The following is a 26,352-nucleotide window of genomic DNA, read 5'->3' on the forward strand; positions in this document are numbered from 1 at the left end:
AACGTATCAGCAAAAGTGCAATTATCCATGTAACCGGCAAAAGTGCAATTATCCATGTAACAGTGTCAATGTCATGGAAAGCATTCGACTACTGCCCAGCAAAATCGCGCTGTGTAGGAAATAAAAAAAAGAAAAAGTAGTCTAGAAGCCATGTGGAAAGCACAGAGCCTTGTATGTTTTCAGTAGTTTACCCTTGCTCTCAAGGCGGGCTAAATACCAGAATAGGCATGACGTATGCATGTCTTTCACTAATGAAATCAAGGCAAGCCCACGAACTAAGCAAACTGATGGGCGTGGTTAAAAGCCCTTAGAGAGATTACAACAGGGGCCAGAGCGCTTGCACGCTCGACCCTAAAAAAGGAAACTAGAAACCTCAGAAGACACAGCAGTAGGGTAAGATTGGACAGGCTGCCATGAGAACAACAACATAACCCAAAGTCATGCAGATAATGCCCAACCCTTGGTCAGATTTTCAAGGCTCTGAAAGGGATGCTGCAGAAGCCATTTACATGGATACTGTAGGCAGCAACATTTATGAATGCCCAAAAGTAATCACCTGCATGTTTTAAGCGAATAATTCGTTGAAGCCAGGGAAGAAGCAAGAAATGGGAGTTTCTGCTCTGGAATCCAAAATTTCTGGACTTATAGATCGTCTCAGCAGTTGATAATAATAAAAAATTAGGTACACAGTAAAGGGAGCATGGTCCCAGATTAGTATACAAAGAAATTAGTCTTCAGTGCATTTTTTTTTTCTTTATATTCAAGGGATCGTATTTGTGCACGCTAAAGTTACAAGAACGTACCACTAACAGTTAACAACCTCTTAAATCAAGATGGGTTATATATCTTACAAAGAGAAAGAATAGATGTTAAAACTGTTTTTATTGACATTCCCTAAGCATCATGTTTCTACTTTTCACAGTTCCACTTAAACAAAATTAAATTTATTTTAAGTGTTTATAGTGATGCTTTTGTTTCCCACGGGTGTCTAAAGGTAATAAATAGATGTTGGACCGCAGTCCAATTTGAAGACCAGACATGTATAATATATGCTTTTTTATATGTCTTTATAAAACTCTGAATTGTAGTCTTCTGACCTAAATGGAATTTAGTGGGATTGAGGTTGCTGCGGAAAGTTTGCTATTGAAAGGAAATCAAGAAACCAACATATGAAGCATGCTGTGGTACAAAGAATTACGGTCTGGTCTTAGTGTGTAAAATACTTAAGCTAATCGAAAATAATTAACTTGTACATAATAAGCCACATGACCCTGCAATACCAAAAATCATTAAAACAGTTACACATCCATATATAGCACACAATCAATCATTAATTAACTCTTTGAATCAACATTCTTAAAACAATATTTGATGTTCTCACTTTAGCCACACCTTATTCATTATGCAGCACAGAATGTAAAACCTCATTTATAAAACGGGAATATCCCAGGATCTCACTTTCATCCTTCCTGCCTTTAAAATCTGTTTCAATTACAATTAATTATCCGTTTTTCTTTTACACTTACAGTCTTGTATTATATCTCGGTACTCTCTTTAGTGATGACAGACTTTGTTTGTTGCTCGAATAGTTGAGAACCCCGTGGAGGGAAATGCGTGTAACCTGTCGAAGCTATTAATTCTTCTAAGAATAACTAAACGTTTTGTCAGTTTAATAATAATCATAGTGTCTCCTGATATATGTGTGTATGTGTGTGAGATAGAAGGCTTAACATCAGCATCATTGCTGTAACTCCCAGTCTTAATAGTTCGATGTGTTGAGAAAATGCATATTCAAGAATGTAAGCAGTGATTGTTTTTCTTTTACATAGGAAAAAGGAACTTCTTTCAAGAGAGGACTTACAATTGCCATGGAGGCCACTTTACGAAATGCTGGAGCGAATCATATATTCAAAAACTGAACACCTTGGTCTAAATTGGTTTCCAACGTAAGTGTCTGCTAAAATGGTGTGGCCGTAGGGGAGATGTGTGACAGCCCATTTGCATGTTTTTTTTTTTCTTTTATGAGGACAGAATCCACAAAGTGCAGAACTCCTCTCGAGAGCTGTTAAAAACAGTAAGTGACCTCAACTGTCTCCCCTCAGACAACGAGATCATTCCTAACCAAGACTTTTGTAATAATCTAGCAGAATGTTTTAAAACCAAGGTTGAGTCTGTTTATAACACTTTTAACGCTCTCCATTCCCCAAATACTGCTGTTGCTAGTTCTTTAACTAAAGTAACCCAAGTGGACCTTCCTAAATTTATAAACTTTTCTCTTTTTTTTTTCAAAGTATTCGACTTGATCAAATTAACCAAATCAGGTTCCCCCTGAGACCCATGTCTACCTAAAATTTGCCACGTCTTAGCTGATACGTTAGCTCCCCCTCTTACACCACTCTTTAATATAGTGATCCAGATCAGGACCTTTCCTGGCGACCTGAATATGGCCAACATTCTGCCAATACTGAAAAAGGCACCCTTGATACAGAGGAAGAAAATAACTATCGTTTGATTGCTCTGCCTCCTTTTCTTGCTAAAATTCTTGAAAAACACATGAACACGGTGATCACTAAATATCTCGATCACTATGAAATTTTTGAATGGTAGGAAACGGTTGAGAGCACACTCCAGCATGCAGTTTGCCCTATTGCATTATGGTAAATGCAGTACAAATTCATGCTTACTTCATCTGTATTCTGTAGTTTTCACCTTAGTCGGTGCAGCTTTTGCAGTATATCTCTAGACATGTGTTTCTGGGTTTAGCCCTTCATCAGTAGAGAGCAGCAGGCTTTTTTCTGGGGTTGCTGGAAATGCTACCAAAGTCCTTACAGGTCTCAGTACCATTCACTGGCGCACAGGTGCATTAGTCAAAGCTTGTCAGCTTGCTGGCTCAGTGGAGCCTTTTTAAACAGGAAACATTTGGGAGCACACTGCCACACACTCCAGCATGAGGTTTGCTCCATTGTGCTGGGATGTGAGGCAGTGTGCTCTCATCTCCCTCTCCTGACTTTTTGGATGGTGCTCAATTTGGCTTCAGAAAATGCCACAGCACCATGTCGGCTCTCTTAGTTGTAGCAAAGGAAATCGGAGACATCATGGACAGGGGTGGAAAGGCTGCGGTGATCCTACTGGATCTATCCTCAGCCTTTGACACTGTTAACCGTGTGGTCCTGAAGGAGCGTCTGGTCGAAATAGGGATAGAAGGTTCAGCCTACGACCTCCTTTGCTTCTTCCTTGAAGGCAGAGAGCAAGTGGTAACATTGGGAGATTTGTCTCCCAATTCCTTCTGTTTTCCATGCAGTGTCCACCCCCACCGCAAAACTCATAAGATCATTCGGCTTGGCCACAGTTTCCTATGCGGATGACACACAAATTGTAGTATCTGTTAATAGTAATACAGAGGAAGCAGCAAAAACGTTTAACAACTGTATGCAAGCAGTGGCTACCTCGATGGGAAAACACTGTCATAAATTAAACTCGGATAAAACAAAGGTGCTGCTTTTAGGAAGAGAGAAATCCTTTTGGAATGCCTTTTGGGGGGCATCTTGGCCCCCTTCCCATGCCAGTCTCAAAAGTAAGAAACCTTGTAATAATGTTCGACTCCATGCTCACCTTTGTAAAACAAATTAATAACCTTATTTCAATATGCTTCTTCCAGTTAAAGATGTTAAGGAAAATTCTGCCTTTTCTCCCCATGGCCCTCAAGAAATCGTTAGTGAAATATTTAGTCCTGTTGAAGCTTGACCATTACAAATCACTGTATCTAAGCTTACAAAAGACTTTTCTAAAAATAAAAAATAAATACAAATGCAGGGAGTCTAAAATGCAGCTGCCCGACTTATGAAACAGCTCAAAAAGTTTGAGTCAGTATCACAAGTCCAGTAGGACCTGCACTGGCTCCCCATAAATAAGAGAGTGGCCTTTAAGGCATTCTGTCTGACACACAAAGCACTCCACGGAACAGGTCCAGAGTATCTCAGAAACAAAACTCTCCTGGTATGTCCCAAGTAGGAGTCTTTAAATAGCCACTCTAAAATTTGTTAGGAGGCCCAGTACTCAAACTACTTCATGGGGCAACAAAAGCTTTATTCATTCAGCTAGCAAAATATGGAACCAATTGCTCTTCCAGCTGAGAAAATAATCAAATCTCTGTTTCGGAAAATCGCTCAAAACCTGGTTGTTCCGGCTTAATCTGTAGTCTTTATAGGTCCTTTCCTCGGTCCTTTCCTCGGTCGGTTCCTCTCTCACCTGTGGTCGCCAGCGTCAAGACGTCTTTGGGCATTCCCCGCGCTCTAGAAATTTCTTAACATAACAACGTGTATAATGCAAGAAGTTCTGTGAAACACAAAGATTCTTATGAATTCTGAATCTTTTTCACAGATTTATACTTTCATGTCTTGTCCACCACAGCTTTACTTTAGCATTTTCGGAATGAAATTAAGAAAATAAGCATTTGATTGGTAAATCATTTCTAATTCATCTTCAGTGTTCTATTATTCACTGAAATGTGTACTTTTGAGACATGTGGGTTTTCTTTTTGGAGATTACCGAGAATTCCTTTTTGAATTTACAGTTTTAAAAAAATGTGAATTAATATGATTCCAATATGAAAGCTAATGTCTTAGCGATGGCTGAAGACATGTGGATGATAATAAAATCAACAGTGGCATTTTCACATCCCTGGTTGATAACACATACATTTTAAGTTTGGTTGTCAAGTTGATACAGAAGTCTCCTGATGAAGAAATTAGTGATTTTTCAATATGTGGTTAAAGGTCAGGCCCTCCCTTAGAGTGACAAACTATCTTTCAGAGTTGCTCCAAATAGTTTGTCTTTAAATATATTTTTACATTTGTGTTTCTAAATTTCCTCTCCAGGTAGAGGTAATCATTGTTTGTCTAATTAATTCTGTTAAAAAGAAGGTTGTACTCTTCTGAGTAGTCTTATAACTTTTCTGTCATCTGCTTTTTTCCTTGGCATTATTAATTTTCCATAACAGTTTTTGAGAAAATCGAGGTTTTTTGGTCGTGTGATGCCCCTAAACATTTTCATCATGGACAAAAAAGGAGACCTCAGAGGTGTGGAAATCATGTTTTCTGAGACATGTTAGTTTCTGTCAAGGGGAAGACTTTGTATCTAGCCGAAGGACAACTAGAATTTAAATTACGAACGGAGATGCTCCGTGGAGCCCACTTCCAGCACTCTCATAAAACATTTGTGGGTGGGAACTGCCTTGGGTGCATTGTGACTACTCTGGTCTCTGACCTGAGGTGTTTATTGTCCTTAATAGCCCTTCATGAATTCCCTTCATAGCTCTTCCATTGCTGTTTTTAACTACAAGTGCAATTCATTGCTTTCATCACTTTCCCTGCTCACAGTTATGGGTCTTTGACGTCTACCCCTTGTGACCTTTCTGTTACTCTTTGCTCCCCCTTCATGCTGTATACCTGCTCCTTTGTGTCTTAAGCCTGCCTGCAGCGTTTTTATCTCCGAACAGACTGCCCTCTCTTCAGTCCATCCTTTCCCTCGGGTCAGTGCATTTGCTTGTTGCTCCCCTGGACCTCTGGTAAAGTTGTCTGCTCCGACAATGAAGGACAAAGAAGCAGGATAGGAAACCTTGGTTAGCATGAATAAATTATTTATATTTCGCTACTGAACTGTAAAATGCCAGTAAGGGGCCTATTTGTGAACAGGTGTTTGAAGGGGAGAGTCTGATGCCTAGGATTGCCAAACACCACACCTACTTAGGTTTGATCCAATCTCAAATTTTACTTCCATGTCTTACACTTCATGACTCTTCATCTCGCTCCTGTACCTTCTTTTCGATGCATGCATTGTCGTTGTCATTGTAATCTTCTCCCTTTTCTACTTTCTCTCTCTCCGTCAGAGTCTGATGATAAAAAAATAGCCGTGGTCCCCAGAAATGATTGCCGGTGCCCACTGCCTCCAAACACCAGCACAAATGTAGCACTGAAGAGGATACATATTATTTAGAGATGACAATCAAATAGTTGCTGGGGAAGTACACATTACTTTCAGACAGTGTTGATTTTACCTTCAGTCCTTGGCCAGATCGAGGGAGACTACTGTTTGACCTGTATGCAAACAGCTATGCACCTCTTTGTAGTTAAGTGCCATGGACCTGACCCCGGCGCCCATGCTAAAGGCCAGCCTGCCCTGGCTATGTTTTAAAAGTATCTAATCATAGTCATGGCTTATTGATAAGTTGTTAAACCTCCAGGTGATTCACTTGCCTTTGACGACCTGTGATTATCAGTCATTTTGGTTTCAGTTAAACACCTCACCACCTCTCCCATGCAGTCCTGTGATACTGGTCTGTTCTACAGTGCTGGACAGCCACTGCTCGTTGGAAAGCTGGGTGGGTGGTGCATTAACGAAAATAAACTTAACAGAAAAAGCTGGATTCCTAGGATCGAGTGGTTAGCTGTTTACTGTAAAAATATGATTTTTTAAAAATGTTTACCTTGCCTCTGGTTTGTGGTGAACAGTGTTGTGTTAGAACTTGATCCCAACGTGATCAGAGAGAACCGAACACAAATGTAATTGTTAGTTTTCGCGTTTTCCGCATTTACAGTTATTAGCTTGAACCGGGTGTATGCATTTTTCACTCCTGCTGTTTTCAAAATGTAAAAGCTTTGTAGCTGCGACACTTTCGGTTAGCTACTCGATTGCAGGCAAGATCACGCGCACATGTATGGGAGCGTTACGATCGCTGCAATGTGCGACATTCAGTCCAGTTCACTCCTCAAACACAGCATCAATGAACTCTCAAAATCGACCTCACTCATAACTCACTCTCTCCCAACCAGAAGCAATAATGTTTCTGCATTCTGTCTCGCTACTCTTCACGCCATCGCCCGCTTACGCGGACCAGCCTAGGTCAACACGTATAACACACATATGCTACCGACAAAGCCCCACGAAAACTGCATCCTTCCATCCGAGGCCTCCCTACAGTGTAGTTTACTGCCCGTTTGCAAAAGAGCGTTGATGCCTCCTTAGCAACATGAATTTCCCTGTAAATAAAATTACAATACATTATTCGAAACGTATATGTGTGCAAAGCTCTTTAAATTGGATATTATTAAGGCAGTGTCTTTTACTACTATCACAGCAGTACCATGTTGAATTTCCAGTACAGTGTGTTCTCACATGGTATTTGAGAACATTGTTTTACTGTAGTTGTAGTCATGATTGTTTTTTCCTGTCATGTTTTATACCTTTTGCTGTTTTATTTGTTTCATATTCAGTTCATGTCGACAAGGCTTGTCTTCCACTAAAACAGTTATGCTTACTATTTTACATAGGTGGTAAGGACAACTTTATATTGCTTAGCTATGGCCGCTGTGTCTTGTTTTGCATGTTGTGCTCAAATGGTAACACGTCTTGTACATGTAACAATCTTCGTTGCACTAGACTGGTTTCTTTGTTTGATTACATTGTTTCCTTTAACTGATAAACATATGTAACACTGTACAACTTTATCTTCGATAATGTTGCACTGTTTTTATCAATTAAAAAATCCTAATTAAGAATTATTTTCCATTTTGCCTAATCTCCACCTGCTGCACAGCTCCCAATTTATTCCACTAGAATAAAACAAACCATGCACAATTCTGTGGTTAAAATTGCAAAGTGTGTTAGATGTCTACTTCTGGTTTAAAATATTTACTTTTGCTTGATTCTCGAACTGTTTTTGGTGTTTTGTGTCAATTTCAAACACTTGCAGTGAAACCAATGTACCCTCTTACACGCCCAGAATTTGAAGTGTAACATTAACTGCAAATTAGAATAACAACATCAAACGTGTTCCACAGAGTAGCCAACATTGTGCTCAAATGAACAAATACATTTTTTTAAATAGAAATCTAGCTGTAAAAAATGCATATGCTACAGAAGAGGGAAGCTCATTTACTTTTCCGATATAATGGTGTAAGTGTGCATTATTCATATTACCACAGTGTTATGTATCATGCAGGAGGGCCATAATAATTCATACTTCCGCACTAGCTTTATAAGACAAAGACTTATAAGAAGGATCCGTGTTTTTGGGAGTAAAAAAACCCACGGCAGGAGAGGGTCTTCCATTGGTTGGAGTTTCACTTATTCTTTTTATGATAGTTTATTTATGATTGTGTTAATTTGCTGGTTTGTCCTAGGCAGTTGTCTGTCGATATTTACTTCCCATTTCTTTTCTAGTTTGTACTAAACTACGTTTCTCCTTTTATTGATACATAAATATTATTTTAATTGTTACAGCTCTTCACTGTACCGTTATAAATGTTGCTCGATTTACAAAAAAAAAAAGATTGAATTTTTCATATAATTTGCGTATCTATTTGCAGAGCTACGGATTTCTGGTCAGCTAATATCACCAGCAAAAAACATTTGTTATTATGTTTGGTGGTAGATGCCATGTGCGTCACGTTAAGTGGGGGTAGGCTCAGTATAGTGTTCACCTAAAGTAAAGACATGAATCTAAAGATGGGTGCTCTAGAGAAAGAAATCAAATCCCTGGAAATAATGTGCACATTCCAAGGCATAGGAATTTTACAAAAACTAAAATCCCTAAGATATGGATGTAACCAAACCTTTAGTGATAGAGGTCCTGTATAGATTACAAATCTTACGGCAATACTGTCTGTGACTCTAATAAAGCTAGTAAGAACCTAGCCAATTACATTAAGCCCAAAGGTAAGAAATGTAGCAGTGCTGTAATAAAAGATGTGGGGCAGGCTAAATCTGAAACCAAGAATATTCTGAAACATTGTCATGATTTTTGCTAAAATCTTTTTAACCCGAAAGCTCTGCCCTCTGCTGAAGACTGTCAAACCTAAATGCATAAACTACCTTTAGTAGACAGTAAATTGAAATGAGAGATGAACAAACAAATTGCAAAATTAGAAATCATGAAGGCGTTGAATGAACTAAAATACAGTAAGGCACCACAGAAGTATTGGATTCCTCCAAGTCTATAAAAATTGCCAGGCACAGTGAGTAAACCATATGGAAGAACTCTCTCCATAATTTGGGAGATTGCCTCAAAACCATACCTCAATGTGTTCGCAGCTATAGTGGTGATCCATAAAGAAGATAAGAACCCCTTAGAATCTAAGGGCTCTAGGCCCATATCTCTCTGTAATGTAGACTGAAAAATATAGCAACACAAGATTCCCTATCCAGTGAAGGGCTGAGGGAAGGAGAGAGTAATTATAGGGGTGCAAGTTTGCACTCTCCCTTACCGAATCAAGAAAAACAAAAAACAAACATTCCCCTTATTTAGATTATCATATGTGAGAACCACTCATTCTACTTTGTGGGTAATGACCTATTGTTGGATAATCCTGAAGTCCCATTTTCTAAAAGCAGGACCTGGAGGGTATTTAACAAAATATCCAATATGCCCCCCGGGCCTGGTGACATGCATCATCATCAGCCATCCCGTGCTTGCCAGAGAATTCTCCAGTGGTGGGCGGGCCCTCACAGTACATTGAGGGAGTGTGCAGGGATATGCCAAAATGAAATGGGGACGGGGATCCAGATGTGATATAAAATTCCTGGTCATCTACCCAAAGGCGTTCTCTACTTTATCGGTAGGGTGGTGAGGGGATGATCAAAATGAGTAGGAGGACAAATGAGGCTTGATTATGCAACTCTTATCCTTAGGGGTCGACATGTTTCAGCCCTGATAAGGTCCCACGTGGGTGTCTGGGGCTTTCCTCAGGACCGGAATGCTATTTTTCCCCTATACAATGTCCCTGCCCATGTCATCACACACATACGGTGCTTATACAGACAAAAAATACCAGTTACTAAATCCTGGTAGCAGTAAAATTATTGCTCGTATTTACTGATATGGTCCTAGAAAGACAGAGAAACACATCATTTAAATACATAAATGGGACCTAACACACATATACATGAAAGTAAATGGGACATGTGTCAAATTAAAGGCCAGCAAGCAGATCCAGGCCTTTAGTTACATGCTGTGCCACTCATGTGTCCACTGCAGGTATGTGAGAACACTGCAAACAGTTTACACTGTATATTGGAATCTCAAACAAGCACATTACATGCGTTGAACACTCATATGATAGTGGTTTATAAACTAGCAGGCATTCTAAACTAATGAACTGTATCTTACCCCAACTGTGGGGAAAAAAAAACCAGACCCCATGGAGGAGTAAATGGGGGTGGCCTTGTAGTCACACTCTATGTAAATGTAATAGTATAAAGGGTAGATAAAATGCAATGTGGTTAGTATCACCCTGGTGCGCCGTACCCTGTTGCTGAGGGCAAGGAGGAGACAGCAAACTCAGACATAGGTACTGCATAGGGGTGAGACTTTAATGACGTAAGTAGCTCCTTTTTTTGCACTTGAGGTATTCCTGTTTGCAGTGCTCAAAATATAATTTGCTACTTAGTGAGCTGGCCAGATAAAAAACACTGTTGGAGCCAAGCTGAACATATATTATATTTCTATGTCTTTACCTGTGGACAAATTGCACAAGGATGCATTGATCCTGTATTAAGATATAGGCTTGCATTGCCTTTCACATCTCCATTTCTGGCTTTTTCTTACAAACTGTGGATTGAGTTACAGCGCCCACCGCGATATGGTTGTCAGCCCAAGCTTCCTTCTGGCATCCCATGCAGCAAAAGGTTTGCAGTTCTATCTGACTTTGATGCACTACAGTGACAGAAAGAGCCCAAACCAGTCCAGGGTGTTTGTGGGGGGGGGGGTCAGGGTGGGGCTAGTTTATCAGTAGAACATGGGGCTGTACATGGAAAGCGAGTGAAGACATTGTTTATGTCCCGTCACTTGAGCCCACGGTCCTGGCCGAGCCTGAGTGCTTGATTGCTTTGCAGCGGGACCTGTGTGTGGGTCGCACAGCTAATTGGGCTCACATCTATAAGACGATCCAGTGCAAACCTCAGCACCCTCAGTAACTCACAATTGCAGCTCAGTGATAAGAATACTTAGTTGGAACGTTGCTGGACTCAGTTATAAGATATTGCTTCCAGTCTGGCAGTCATTTATCAAAACATATGATATCATGTTATTGCAGGAGACTTGGGACATTAATCTTATAGTTTTTGATGTTTTTCATTTCTCTAGTTTACCAGCTGTCCCCTCCTGTGCAGCACGTGCCTCAGGAGGTCTAACCACATGGGTTAACTTGTTATTAGGGGGTCATTCTGAGGCCTTCGTAACCCCTGGCAATGACTGCCAAGTGGTTCTTTTAAGGGGCCATGACTTTGTATCTTTTTAACTTCTGTAATAATTATTTTTGATTGTCCTCAATTTAAGATTTCTTGGGGGTTTTTTTATTTGTTTTTTATTTCAGCGAAAATATTGTGGAAAGCAAATCATGCACGGGTCATCAAATATACATATGCTTGGCAGGAGATTTCATTGCAGGACTGCCTAGTTTCAGTGCAAAAAGTGGAACAGTATGTATTGCGGGGTCGGGCCAGAGATGCAAGGAGGCCTTGCTCGCATTCTCCGATCTGCGTAACATTTTGGAGGAGGCTGGGCCTTTAGGGGTAAAAACTGCTCCCATCGCACTCAGGGCTGTTTACCTGACCTGGCAAAGCAGATCAGGAATGTTCTGAATTGCGAGAAAACACTTGTGGGAGCAGCATCGGTATATTTGTGAATAGGAACAGAATTCTGGGCAATACCACCATTTTCATGGGTGCAATGCGTCCCACCAGTGATAATGGCAACTTGATCAATGGCTTTTTACAATTTCTGTATAGCACTACCCTAACTGTCTCATCACTGTTGTCGTGTCCCTGTACTCCTGCACAGTGTCTGTGACCCATTGCAATGGGTACGGTTGACTGCAGTTGTCTCGTGACGGAGTGAGCAGAAATATGATGGATTTGATGGATTTGTTACAATTTATGCATTACTCAGAGAGTTTACCAAACAGCACCACCCCCGCAAAACTGGGGCCAAATTGCAAGCCGCATTGCATTAATATAATAATAATGTGTAATCAGCGTAAGCCATAATTATTACTTTGTAATCGGGAAATCGCATGACTTATGCATCTGGTACTCCCTTCGTGCACATGCCAGTGTCTCCGCCCCAAGGGCTTACTTTATGTGAGACAGGGAACAGCCCTGCCTAGCGCCTCATGCACTGGTGATTGGGGCTGTGACGGATCCATTGTCTCGGATAATAGCCGAAGGCGTGTTAAACAGTACTTGAACTAATTTAAGGAAAACCTTGCCGTCACCAATTCGGCGGAGCACTGCCATAAGGAAATCCCACTCGACTGAGTGGAACGCTTTCTCTGTGTTGAGGAATATTGCAGTGGCATGCATTTCAAGATCTAACTGTTGCATTGCACCAAACAGTGTGTTCTTATATTGAGTGCTAAGCTGTGGCTTAGCAAAGTCAACCTGCTCCTGGGCTACTGTGCCAGGAAGGACTGGACAAGTCTATTAGCCAATATTATGATGTAGATCTTAGTGTCAACATTTAAAAGTGATAGGGGCTGGTAGGAGGGGCACAGATTCGCTCGTTTACCCGGATTCAGCAGTATTACTAACAGGGCCTCTCACATAGTGGGGAGGGAGGGCATGATCCCGTCAGTTGCCATCTCTTCTGTTGCCTGCACCAGTTCTTCGGGAATACTGCATCTTGAAGTGACTATGGAAGAAATCACCACTGAAATGCCTGTGGGGTGTAGTGCCAAGTCTGGCAGTACTGGGGAGAGATCGGAGTAAGTGCGGGGCACCAGCTCACCTCCTCTCACACAGGAGAGGATTCCCTGCCAATAATCAGTTTGTGTGTGAAGATCGTATACTGATGAGTAGTGTGTGTAACCTGGCTGCAGGGGTGCTCTAGTTAGCCAGACAACCAGTAACCCACTGGTCAATGCCATATCATATATTGCACACGTTGCGGCTGACTGCCATCGCAGGGGTCCCCCAAAGCGGTCCAACTCTGGACATAGTACACAGTTAAAGTCACTGCACCAAAGTTGAGGTAGATCGCCCCACTGTACCACTTTGGCATATAATGTTCTGTAGAATTGTGGATCATCATGATTTGGCCCATAGACCCCCACCAGCAGCACAGTGTGATTATCCTTGGTGCACTGCGCAATCACATACCAGCTGCCTGAGTCAGTGCACAGCTCTTTCACTTGAACACCCGACCCCTTGCGCTCCAATATAAGCACCTCCTGAGCATGGAAAGAAAAACCAGCTGTGCAGTAGGTCCCCTGCAGTCATCTGCTTATGAGCATTCTGCTCTTGGGCCCGAGGTGTGTCTCTTGTACTATGGCTATGTCTACTTTGTGCCTTTTCAAGGAATGCAGGGACCGCAGTTCCCTGTGATCGTTCAACCCATGCACAATCCATGTTAAGTATTGCGACTTTGCTGTGCCCTCCTCATGTCTTGCTGTCCTATGCTCCTCTCCCTCAACTGTAGTCCGTTCCTGTAACAATATAATAGTCTTTAGAGCCATAGCCTAAGAGTGCAACCCCACCTATAGCTCCTGTTTGAACACTGTAATCCCTCTCCTACAACCACCCATGCTATGCATTTCCCCAACTGACAGTGTTGTTATACCTCCCTTCCCCAACCCTTCAAATTTCAAAACTACACTGTGTGGTGCACACATGGGGGTAGATGCTGTCAGTACCAGCTTCTCTGATCATGGCACACAATACCAACTACGGGCGATTAGGTGAATCATCTATCATGCAAAAACCTGTGTCTAAGTCTAGCTTTCATCCCTAATTCCTGCACCCTTGATGCCTTTGTCAAAGTAAGTGTAATGTCCTGCCACGTACTCCAGATACGTGTAATGTCTGGACAATTCTTACCCTATTACAGCATCAGTAGTGGATCGCATCCCATGTGCATGATGCCGGGAGCCTCCCAACTTGCTCAGCACCCAAAAACATTAAGCAGCCTATGGTACTGTGCCCCTGTCGAACAACTTGTTTCACCACGCCCAGGACACTAACATGTAGAAAACAGTTTTTGTCAGTTGTCGCAGTACCACAGTCTGGGTATTCTATTCCTTAATCTTGTGCGTGCCTGGTGTCTCCAGCGTTTGATGTAGGGGAGTTGCGCTGCTGCCATGTGGACTCCCTGCGCTGAAGGTGCTGCTGCAGTTCATTACGGTCAGTGAACACCGTTGGTTTGCCATCAAATAGGACTCTCAGTCTGGCGGAGCATAACATACTATATTCCACTTGGAGTTCCCAGAGAGGCTTCTTAAGAGAGACAAATTATCTTCTCACCTCTTGCACCTTGTGCGTAAAATCGGCTTCCAGTGATATAGTGGAGTCTTTATGTGGAAGCTTCCGAAGTTCTCTGGCCTTCCTCAATACGGCATCGCGATCTCTGTAGTTCAGTATTCTGGCTATGATGGGAAGCGCCACCGTGACCAGTCCCAGCACCAGTGACCCCTCCCACCTTTTGCCTCTCTTGAAGAGTGTCTGTCATGCTGGACAAAGGTCAGCCTGACAGACACTCTTCATGTTCAGGTCAGGCAGCCAGGAGCAGACATGCGCGATTTGTGCAGACTCCTGGCTGCCTAAGCTGAACTTTGCTGCGCTGAGGTTGTCTCAGCTCCTATGGGCGTGACCTCTTCGGCTCAGCAAAGGTGCCTCGAGGCCCTCCCCTGGGTGACGAGGAAAGCGTAACCCATTGACTTCGACCTGGGTGCTTCAGGTTTAAGCCCTGAAGCGCCCAGGGCGAGTGTCAATCAGTGACACTTCGTCACAGAGTGGGGTGGGGTCAGCAGTCTCACTAACCTCATCCCACTCTGTGACGAGGCAGGGACTGCTGCCTTCCCTCATTGGCTGACCTAAGGTCAGCCAATGAGGGAAGGCAGCAGTCACAACCCTCCTGGGACCTCCAAGGCTTGAAGGTAAGTGGGTGTGTGATATCTTTTAAAATTAATGTTTGGTGCGTGCATGTTTAAATGTTATGAGTGTTGTTAATGGGGGTGTGTGTGTGTGTGTGTGTGTGAAAGAATTAGTGTGTGTGTGATCTTTTAAAATGAATGTATGGTGCATGCGTGCATGTTTGAATGTTATGAGTGTTGTTAATGGATGTGCGTGTGTGTGTGTGAAAGAATGTGCGTGTGTGTGATCTTTTAAAATGAATGTTTGGTGCGTGCGTCCATGTTTGAATGTTATGAGTGTTGTTAATGGATGTGCATGCGTGCGTGTGTTTGTGAAAGAATGAGTGTGTGTATGTGTGTGTCTGTGTGTGTGATCTTTTAAAATGAATGTTTGGTGCGTGCATGTTTAAATGTTATGAGTGTTGTTAATGGATGTGCATGTGCGTGTGTGATCTTTTTAAATGAATGTTTGGTGCGTGCGTGCATGTTTGAATGTTATGAGTCTTGTTAATGGATGTGCGTGCATGTGTGTGTGAAAGAATGAGTGTGTGTTTGTGCTTCCCGCCTATCCCCCTCCCTCCTAAAGCTGCCGGCCGCCACTGGCGTTCACGCTCCACAATAAAGACATCTAAGAAATCCTGTGCCCCAGTAGGTCTGTTAGCAGCTGCTGATAGTCGTAGATTTGGCAATACCCACTGTCCTGAGGTTATTCTTTGGAGAACAGGCCTCAAGGTCTTCCACCTGGGCTTGAACCGTTTTGAGGGTCTTGTCAAGTTGTTTTTGTGCTGCAGGCATGGTGACTTATTTGTCTTCTGCTTCGGACATGCGTCCCTCCACCATTTCCAGCAGTTCTTTGTGTTTATCCATACGTTCAGACATAACGATCTAACCTGTATGTGATGATATCAATTTTGCCATCAATCTTGGTAAGGCTGTGTTGCATTGCTGCAGGGATTTGTTTCAATTATGTGTCTTTTTCTGCACCTGAATCCACTTGTGCATTGCCCGTGGCCTCCCCGCCCACTTCTGGAGACTTTGAGGACTTTCTAAGGTCAAACTGCAGCTTAGGTTGCGTACAATCCAACTTGCCTATAGTTGCAGCAATGGTGGTCCACTTTTTACTTAATTATTTTTTTGCAGCCCGCCACCAGAACCCTGGACCAATACCTCAGGGTGACGCTCCTCTGGGAATGACCTGGCGAAAGAGGGAAGACCACACCTTGTGGCACTTAGCGCTCCTGAATTGACGTGTTGGAGTCTCAAAGTCGAGTTTGCAGTCCCAAACCCTACCCAACAACGTTGTACCTTGCAAGTGTTCGTTGGTCTCTGCCTCCCCCCAGCGGTCTGCCCTGGGACCCTACAGATCCCCACCACCTCAATAGAGTGTTGTCTTCACCACCTGCCAGCCGTGTGATCTCCAACAATGAGCACGAGGGGGTCGTTCAGGCCCGTCCCATGGGTCCACAGAATGGGCTCTCTGCTTGTGGCAATGGCTGAAGTGGAGTCACTCCTCAGTCACCTCTTCCAATGTCTAGAGCAAATTATTGATGCCCCTTTGGGGAGCTAGTGTCAGTGTTGTAGTCTGAAATATATAAATCCTTGGGTATATGCTGCTTCTCCAGAGGACACTTTAATCACTGCGACTAGGCCTCCGTAAACCAGCAGGCCGTATCTGTCCCTGTCAGTGCTGAGGCCATGGTCCGCACTCTTTCCCCGCATTAGATCGGCTGCCAACATCGTTCAGGCCCCAGGGGTATGCTCATCTGGTGTCTCTGGCTCCGAGGTGCACCGATGCCAGCACCTAGCGGTGCTCACTGGCCGGCTGTTGCTCTTTCACTGCACTCCTTCAACCGGTGTCACCGTACTCCTGGCCACAGCCCTTGCACCCATGTTGGTCAACGATCATATGCCCCCTCGTGTCCCGTGCTGCCAGAGGAGCAGGTAGGCCTCGCTGCCTAGCACATGCCGCTAATTGTCATCTGGTCCTTGGCCGGTCACGGATCGTGCAGCATGCATTTGTTTGTCAGTTGCAATTACGTCTATAGCACGCATTGCAGGTTTTGCTGCAGGATGTTCAGATCCAGAGAGCTGGCCTAGGCTGCAGCCATCTTTGTGCACGGCAAGCTCTGCCTCTGGTTTTACATTTCAGTTGTGTAAATCTTTTTTTTCATTGCTCATGCATTTCTGTCCTTACTCTGCTTAAACCTTTATAATGTCTAAGAAACTATTATGTGGCTGTGCCCCTAACAAAATGTTTTAAAAATGGTATTTGTGTCTATATTGATTAAAAGACTACAGCGCATAGAGGATGCTCAGAGCACGGTTGCATGAAACCATCCAAATCATTCAGTATTTTTGGATCTGAGACTGTGCCTGCAGTTTTCGTTTATTCAGCAGAGAAAATGTACTTGCCAATAAGGAGAAATCTCTGCTGAGTGTAGACAAATTGTGACTTATTTTTCCCTTCAAAAATAGTTTACCACTACGCAAGTTGAAACTATTCCTAAATTAATGATATAAACGATATTGTGTTGTAAGGAATTAAGACCCTTCCATCATGTAACCTCTGAACTCAGACTCGGTTTGAGTCTAACCTGCGTTAAGTTACAAGTATGTGGGTAGAGTCATTGGTTATGAGGCAGAGTTCTGAATTAAGATGAAAGCATGATCGACTTTCGACGTATGGGAGGAAGGGTGCCAACTCTGCATAGCACATCTCGCCCAGTGGAGTCACTTCTCCCACTAAATATGACTGCTGTGGTGGCATTAGCCTCAAAGATCGCTAGATATCGTAGAGAAGAGAGCAGTGCACAGCCTCGTATAGCCTGCTCCTCGTCAGCCTGAGACGGCCACTTCATTGCGCTACCCTCAAAGCAGCAAAAAGAGTTTATGAGGGTGAGGCAAGCCAGGCCAACTGAAAGAAGACTTGCACAGTAAGCGCAAAAGTATATAGCATTCCTCCCCCTTTTACCAGAACACAAATGACTCTACTATTACCCTTGGCTACTTACTGTGTTATGCTCTTGTTCACTGGGATGATAAAGTAATGAGCCCAATGAGAGAAATTTTTGCCAGACTGGAGGGGAGTGATAAAACGAAAGTGGGTACAAGGGGCTGAAAGGGGCAAAGATAGTTGATCTGGCTTGTCTAAGCTGTTAAAGGTGGAGAGCGAATAAAGGAAAGGAACTGGGGCAAATGAGGCAGCGAGACATACATACCTGGAGTGAGATAAAGCTATAGTTAACGGACTGTAAACTATTAACTGAATTCAAGAGCTGCAAATGCCAAAGAGTAAAAAAGCCTTCCCATTCTCGATGAAGAGGCCAAGGCTATTCACAGAGGAATAAAACAGAAATGTCATTCCTAGTCAAAAAGAACCCCCTTAGAGAGAAATTACCCTTCACTACAAAACTGTGGACACAGGGGGAGGGGATGTTGGATGCCTGTGAGCTGTAAGGTAGGGGAGACTTAATGGCACATCAGAACAGTACACATCAGCAAGGGAAGCCTCCTGTTGAACTGGGGACCGTTTTCCCCCTGTAAATGGGAGATTTTTCAGCCATGGGAGGGCAGTCTGTACAAAGGTACAGGGGTGCAAGAATTCATGGTGGACGGCACTATGGCTAACCAGGCATAGATTAATCTGTTAACTTCTGAAAGTGGAGCTGGAGGGACTAAGGTGTGTTTTGTCTTCAGCAACACGGCGTTAAATAGCACACCAATACCGATAATAAGTAGACCAGTATATGGGGGAGGAGCAGTACTCCCGTGAACAAGGGAGGTGTCAGACCTCAGCCAGATTGTGAGGGTGTGAGTGAGGATGAGAACATGCGGATGAAGGGTGACATTAGGAGTGATAAGTCATCCAAGAAAGGGCATTAATATGATAACTAATGGCCCAGGCAGTTCTAGCAACATAGGTACTGCAGTGTCTTAACCTATGCCTCAAGCAATATAAGTGCCTCTAAAAGCCATAAATAAATTAAAGTGTGAAATGGGCCTGTTTGATCCAAGGCATAGGTCGAACCCCGATAAAAAGCAGTACACTTTGTCTTCCTCTCAGTTTCAGCCAGCCTCAAGGATAGACTACAGGAAGCTGGCTCTCTATATGGTGCACTAAAACGAAGTACACCATGCAGAGAGTCTAGTGCAGTGGTTTCCAACCTTTGGCTACTGTGGACCCCCACTTTATCATTACAGGAACCCAGAGACCCCCACTGAATCATTATTGGAATCTGGGTACCCCACCACTGAGTCATAACTGAAAGCTGTGGACCTAGTCTGTTAATATTATTTAATTTTCTAAGCAGTCCCGGAACCCTCCAAGGAGGCTTTGCAGGCCCCCAGGGGTCCCCAGACCACAGGTTGGAGACCACTGGTCTAGTGGATCCTCAGTTGGTTTGTAGAGGCAAAAGTAGATTGGACTAATGCTCTATTTGTGGTAGTGTGGACGAGCATTTAGGCTTATCAGAGGGTAGTGCTAAGCATTTGTTTTACTCAGAGGCAATAAATGAGACACACGCTCAAAGAATAAATCCAAGACCAATTTAGAAAAATAACAGTTTTTTTATATGAGTTTCAAACCCAAGAACTTCTTAATCGGGTAAATAGATTTACAAACATAAATATTTTTTCAAAAACTAACACTTGGGTCAATTTCAGAGTTCTTCAATGTTAACCTATAGGAGGAAAACACAGTCAGCAAGCAAGCACTTATTGATGACTCGCGGGACCAATCTTGTAGACTTAATATGAGTACTGGGCAAGGCTCAGGACCACACCAACGGGTCACTCTGGGCAGCACTTGGGCTGCCAGCGGCAGAGGTGATGTACTTGTCGGGTGCCCGGTGTATTTCAATGGGAATTGATTTTGGTTGATTCAGGCTGCAGGCTCCGGCGGGGGGGGGGGCAGTCGAGTGCAACCAACAGATAGGTCACTAACGTGGGGTGTTCGGGGACGTAGGTGCACTTTTGGTCCTCTTCTCTAAGACCCAGAGGTCGATGTATGCAGGGATGTCCTTTGGTGTCGGTTTCCTAGTCCAGGAGCCCACAGGACCAAGGGTTGGTGGTAGGGGGAGTCCTATGGTCTGAGGGTGCAGGTATTTTCTGGGATTCCAGGATGGGTGAAACCACAATGGACTCAAGCTCAGGAAAGCTGGGGGACTTCGTTGAGACGAATGGTCCAATTCAACTCGGACTGGTGGCAAAGGGTGCAGTTGTTGCTTTAGGTGTTGTGTTTCTGTCACAACAGAGGCTGCGGGAGAGGGGGCCTTTATGCAGAGGCTGCAGACGACTTCGGGGAGTCCAGGAGGGGTGAAACCACAATGGACTCACTCTGAACAGCTGGGGAAGCTTGCTGGCACCGCAGGTCCACTCCCACTCAAGTTGGTGACTGAGGGTGCAGTGGTGTTTTCAGGTGTCGGGTCTTTGTGTTTTCGGAGACTGCAGAGTCCTTTCCTTGGAGTTGGTTGGAGAGCAGGTCCGCTGCTTACAGGAGACTTGAGTATTTTTCGAAGGCAGGCATCCTCCCAGGTTTCTGGAGTGTCAGCTGCAGGATGAGGTGTTTTTTGGTGCATAGTCTGTCGAGGAGTGCAGACAGGCCGGTGGGGTTTGTACCACATCAGCTTCTACTTCTCCTCTTCTGTGGGTGCCTCTCTTAGATCATCAGGAACTGAGTTCTAGGGTTCAGGGATGACACCTAAATACTCAATTTAGGGGTGTTACAGTGAGTGCCAGGTGGTAGCCAATGGGCTGACCATCTTTAGAGTGACTACACCCTTTCCTTGACCACTTCCACTGGGAAGTGGGCATAGCCTAACCCTAGTGGCCTAATTCCTTCCAAAAAAGATGGAGGAATTTAAAAAGTGGTGTCCACTTCAGCTGATAAACCTAAGGGGTAGGACTGGCATGAAGTGGACACACCTCCTAATCTGCCTAATTGTCTCTTCTATTCTGCTGCCAAAAGTGGGTCAGGACAGGAGGGCCAGTCGTCTCTGCCATCTAGAGGGACCTGGGTCATATTACAAAGGCAGCTAGTCCTCTGAAGCTTCCCACCCTGGAATGTTCATCCTGCCTGGGTAAGATGCTAATACCCCCTTCCAATGCAGGCTTTTTTTGCTGGCCCTTGAGAGCACTGGCTCTCACCTTGGCGGGTCAGAAATGTGGCTAAGGTGGCTGAACAGGTCAGAACCAGTCAGTCAACACACTAGTAGCTTGCAGGTTTTCAGACGGCATCTCTAAGGTGCCCTTTGGGCGCATCTATTAATACACCCCTCACTGGAATCAGTGAGGGTTTATCAATCTGACACGTTTGATGCCAAAGATCCCTGGTTTCAGAGAAGCCATTGTGTACTTGGGAAACTCGTAGTGACCTGTGTCCAGAAAATGTATTCAAAATGACTTCCCTGTTCGTTTACTGTGTCTGAGCATCAACAGAGACAAGGTAGGGACATGTCTGCTCATGCATATTTGCCCTCACTTGGGTCCTGATGCACCCAGCATGAGGAGTGACATACATCTGGCACATGTGGTGGTAGGGGACCTGGCACACAGTGTTGTGTGACAATTTTACCTGCACCAACACACACAACCTGCAATGGCAGCACTGCGTGGGTTTGATGAGAGATCCCTGGGGGTGATACAACTGGTGCTGTAGCTCTCAGGGACCTTCTTTAGTACCCTAGATACCAGGGGTACCATTTACTAGAGACTTACAGATGATGCTAAAGAGTGTGCCAGTTGTGGAAAACAACTGTGCAGTTTTGGGAAAGTGCTCTGGCACAGTGGACCTGCTTGGCAGGGACCAAGTGCACAGTCAGTCAAAATCACATCGAATACCAGGCAAAAAGTGGGGGCTAACCATGCCAAAAAGGGTTTTTTCGTACATAGACATTTTTCTTATATGGGACTTTCTGTCAAAATTGGTTGCTTCCTTCGTATCTAGCTATTTTTCAGATCATTCAGTGGCTAGTTTGGAAGTTTGTTTGCCATCAATAACACTTCGGTTTATAGATGGTCATTTAACAAGGCCCTACTTTCGAAAGATGCATTTTTGGAAGAAATGGGGGATAAGACTTCACTTTTTCTTCAGAGAATAGGGGCTCTGCATCCCTGGAAATCATTCACTGCATATAAGTTAATGAGGGGAGAGATCATAGTTTATGTAAGCACCTGTAGAAAATTGGAGGATGAGAAATATCAAAGCCTCTTAAGGAAGCTCCAACTTGACAAAACTAGATTGCAGCAAGTACAAGATAAACAGAGATACTCTGATAGGGAAGCAATCAAAAAGGAACTTCAGAACTTTTTACTGGAGCGGGAGATCGTGAGTGCGCAGGTGTATGGCCAGTAGTTATGAGGATGGAGAAGTCAGCGGAAGGATGTTGGCATGGCACTCATGGACTCAAACGGTCAGGAATAATATCACCTAAATAGAAGATCCCAAGAAAGGGAAAATGGAGAGGGACATAGAGGAAATTAAGTCTGTTTTTATTAGATATTTTTGTAGAATATATGAGGAAAGCTTAGACCTCCTCAGATAAAGATGTTGCAGATTCTTTGACTTTGGCCCAAATTCCATCACGAACAACAGAAGCAGCAAGTAATCTTGTTCGATCTCTTGAAATAGAAGAGCTGGTGAAAGTAGTAAAGGAGCTTCCAAGAGGCTCTGTGAGCGGACAGGTATCCCTACGGGTGGTATGCAGTAATTATAAAGTATCTAAACAACCCCCTTACAGAATTGTTTAATCATATTTTTAAAGGAGGCACCGCAACCCCATCATCTAAGAGAGGGATTTTTACGTGTTTCCCAAGAAGAAGAACCTGATGCATGTGCACCCGTACCACCCATCACCTTACTTAATGCAGATCATAAGATCTTCTCAGAATGGGTTTGTAACCCCCCCCCCCCCCCCTCTCGCCAGACCTGCTATGTACAGCTAGACTATGGGAAAGAGTCAAGCTGGGAAGAGTAGGAGATTGGAGAAGTAATAATGAATTAATATCCAGGGAAGGTCGTCAGATAAGCGCATCCTCAGCAAAGGCCAGGAATGTCCTGGAATATTTACAAATCCAAAGTGTATTTAAGAAGTTTATTCTGCTTCAGATAGAGGAGTCAAGTGAAAGAATGATGGAAATATTTAAACCCAAAATGTGACAAAGAAGGTTAGGCCATGATTAAGGTGGCTTCCAATAGACCACAATAATGCTGATAGACTGTTTCATAATGCTCAAAATAAATGGATGAAGGACGTAGGTCTGAATGTGGCTGAAGGAGATCTCTCTAAAATATCAGTTTTTAACTCCCAGCATTTGAGGGGTGCAAGTTTTTAACCGATGCAGTGTATTTATTAATTTTAGTTAGCTTATTATACCTTTACAAAACTAACTGCATGACTGGCATGTAACCATTCCAGACAGTTGCCCCAGATTCAGGCAAATGGGCACCTGGGAATATATGATCTAGAGCTGCCAGAAACCAAGATAATTCAGGGATAAGGTTAGAAAGACTAGAAATCAGCAAGGCTGGTGGTTTCTAGCTATCCTTTTAGCTCGTTCAGTGAGAACTACTTATTGGGAATCCGGCTAGCCATCAGATTTTCAAACATGGCTCTATAATAAAAAACAAAAACATCTATATGCCACAATAATGGTGAGGGGTAAGAAGATTTTTAAGGTTTGAAAATGTTTAAATGCCATATGGAAAGCACTTTATTGAGAGGAATTAGTAGATCAGTTTACTTTTAAAAATCACTGTCTGGAGCACTTTAGTTTTGAAATTGATTAGGTGTTTATTTAAGACTTCGCACAAGGAATCGTCTTCTTCTGACCTTAATCTTTCAATATGCCATATGGAATGTACTTCTCCAAGCTGAATCAGGGTTAATCGATAGTTACACTTTATCTTCTTTGATATGCTTTAAACAGTACTGTTTCAAGGCACTTTACTGTAGATTATGGTTCAGTATATATGTGGGAATTCTTTTAAGGAATTGTAGTAAATTCTCTATTAGGGTCATTGAATAGAATGTAAAATGTGGAGTCACTCTATTTCAGAAAGGAAATTAGATTACATTTTGCCTAGAAACTGCCACATTAATCAGTAAAAAGAAAAAAGGGTGAAAGTATAATGTAAAGCAATGTAATTCTCACACACATGCTGAGTAAACCTATTTGTTATCTACATCAAAAATGATGTTACAAGAACAAATAAATTAAAGTTAATATTTTGCTTTTATAGAACTTTTATTATTATTTCAAAAATAATTAGGCTGTGTTTGTTCCTCACTTCGTCCCTCACCTTTGGTGTTCTCTATTGTGAGTAAAAATACCTTGTACTTCATTATGGCAGCAGGGTTCATAAAAAGGCCAGGGTTGTTCAGATCAGAAAAAACAACTTGTGTATTGGACGACTACCAGCTAACCTAATTATATCACCTTTCCCCTAGCAGCAAGAGGCCAGCTTCATACGGCAGAGGGTGAAATGACCATTGAAATTTACCTTCACTGGGTGGACTGTAGGACAGAAAACAGTATCAAGCCCACATGGTCACCAACCTAACTGTTCTTCAAACTCATCCAGCAAGTGAATGGAATCCCTTAAACAAGCGTCTATTTTCCTGTTGTGTTAAACCCTAAAGAAAATTCCCTAGAGACCAGATGTGATGCTATCTTATTGTAATCAAAACTGCACCCGGTGCACATATGTTCAAACATACAACAGCGATATAAATACAATTTACAATTATAACAGATTTACGTGATAAAGGCATCCAACTTTGAGTTACCCATTTATGACAATTGAGTTCTGAAGCATATATTCACTAAATAGTATGTGAAAAACCTGCCTGTTAAAGAGAATGGACCGTTCCTGCAGACAGGAACCATTGAGGACATTTCATAGGCCCACTGGGATCCCTCTCATTTTCTTTAAACTTTTTTTTGGGTTAGTTGGTTAAACACAGCCCTTCTTTCTCTACCCAGATAGCCTGAATTACACCCAGAGAAAGGACTCAAAAAGAGCATGCAAATTAAGTCAGACAGTAGAACTTGTAGTCTTATGTATCCAACAATACATTCTTTATTATTGGATTGTTTCAGAGACCAGACCAGAAGACGTTCCTGCAAAGATTGTTATAATAAGCCATTTTTATATAAACAGTATAAGTTTATCTGTTGTCTCTGTACAACATTGCTTAGTTTGCAGAGAAAACATGTAAGAGCACAGTGATCCAACATTACATCTCAACACAATAATAGTTTTGTTATGGCTATCATCACCCAGAAAGCCATTGTCCTGTAGCCATTCCTCCATATCCTCTAGTGTTTAAGGTTGCATCTTTGTGCTGCATATACCAGCGATTCCATCAGCTTGCTTGTATCTAGATCTTCTTTGTACTTGACATTGCCTATAGCAGTGCCCAACTTATGCCAATGGTTGCAAATCAGGCTTAACCAGCACTCAGTTTGGGGAACAAGCACTTATTTTACCTAAACAGTCTTTGTTCTTTTTTTCCTCTCTATTGTCTTTATCAAAGAAAAGAAAGAGGGAGAGAATGACTGAATACTGTGCCAAAGAGAGAAAGCAGGGATGAAAAGAACCTGCAAGAGTGAAATAAAAAAGCAGGGACTGTCTGATATTGGATTAAAGAGGCTTGAATTGGAATCAATACTACTCAGCGTTGGTACTCAGGACCCTGACATTCGATGACCAAAACTGGGCCCTCAGCACTTCTTGTTTTACAAATTAAACACTGGCCCGAACCTATCAGCCTTCTGCAGTACTGAACAATGTTTCTCCTAACATGTACAAGCCTCCGCTCAAGGAACACGTTATTATCTCTGTTAGTCTCTTAATCTGAGGCTGTTTGGGGAACGAAAATGAAAGGTCGATTAAGGACTTCCCTACCATCTTTTTCCACTGCCTTTCAGAATACCCTGACTATACTGTTCTTCAAGCTCTATAAAAGAAGTCCTTGTCTTCTGTTTTGGCATCTGAGGTGTGAAGGGGAGAAATCTCTACCTAGCTACCATAGTTGTTGCATAGTATAAATTTGGTTTAGATTTTTTTCAAGGACCTACGTGCACAAGTAACAGATTTTTCTAGGATTTAAAATTGGCAAAAAGCAGTACTAATACAAAGTTGTTCTGAAAGGTCGATTAAGGACTTCCCTACCATCTTTTTCCACTGCCTTTCAGAATACCCTGACTATACTGTTCTTCAAGCTCTATAAAAGAAGTCCTTGTCTTCTGTTTTGGCATCTGAGGTGTGAAGGGGAGAAATCTCTACCTAGCTACCATAGTTGTTGCATAGTATAAATTTGGTTTAGATTTTTTTCAAGGACCTACGTGCACAAGTAACAGATTTTTCTAGGATTTAAAATTGGCAAAAAGCAGTACTAATACAAAGTTGTTCGTTTTTCAAAATTTGAGGCTACAATACCAATAACCCCAA

General features: G+C 42.8%; 1 protein-coding gene across 1 annotated transcript in view; it reads left to right on the forward strand.

The window, feature by feature from the left end:
* PSME4 (proteasome activator subunit 4) overlaps positions 1 to 26,352 on the forward strand; it is a 1,396,200-nt gene that overhangs the window by 47,743 nt on the left and 1,322,105 nt on the right. The window contains exon 3 of the mRNA XM_069234194.1: positions 1,830 to 1,946. Within this exon, the coding sequence (XP_069090295.1) occupies positions 1,830 to 1,946 (117 nt within the window). The remainder of the gene's footprint in view (positions 1 to 1,829; positions 1,947 to 26,352) is intronic.

The sequence above is a fragment of the Pleurodeles waltl genome, chromosome 5 (genome assembly GCF_031143425.1).
Source record: "Pleurodeles waltl isolate 20211129_DDA chromosome 5, aPleWal1.hap1.20221129, whole genome shotgun sequence".
NCBI lineage: Eukaryota > Metazoa > Chordata > Amphibia > Caudata > Salamandridae > Pleurodeles > Pleurodeles waltl.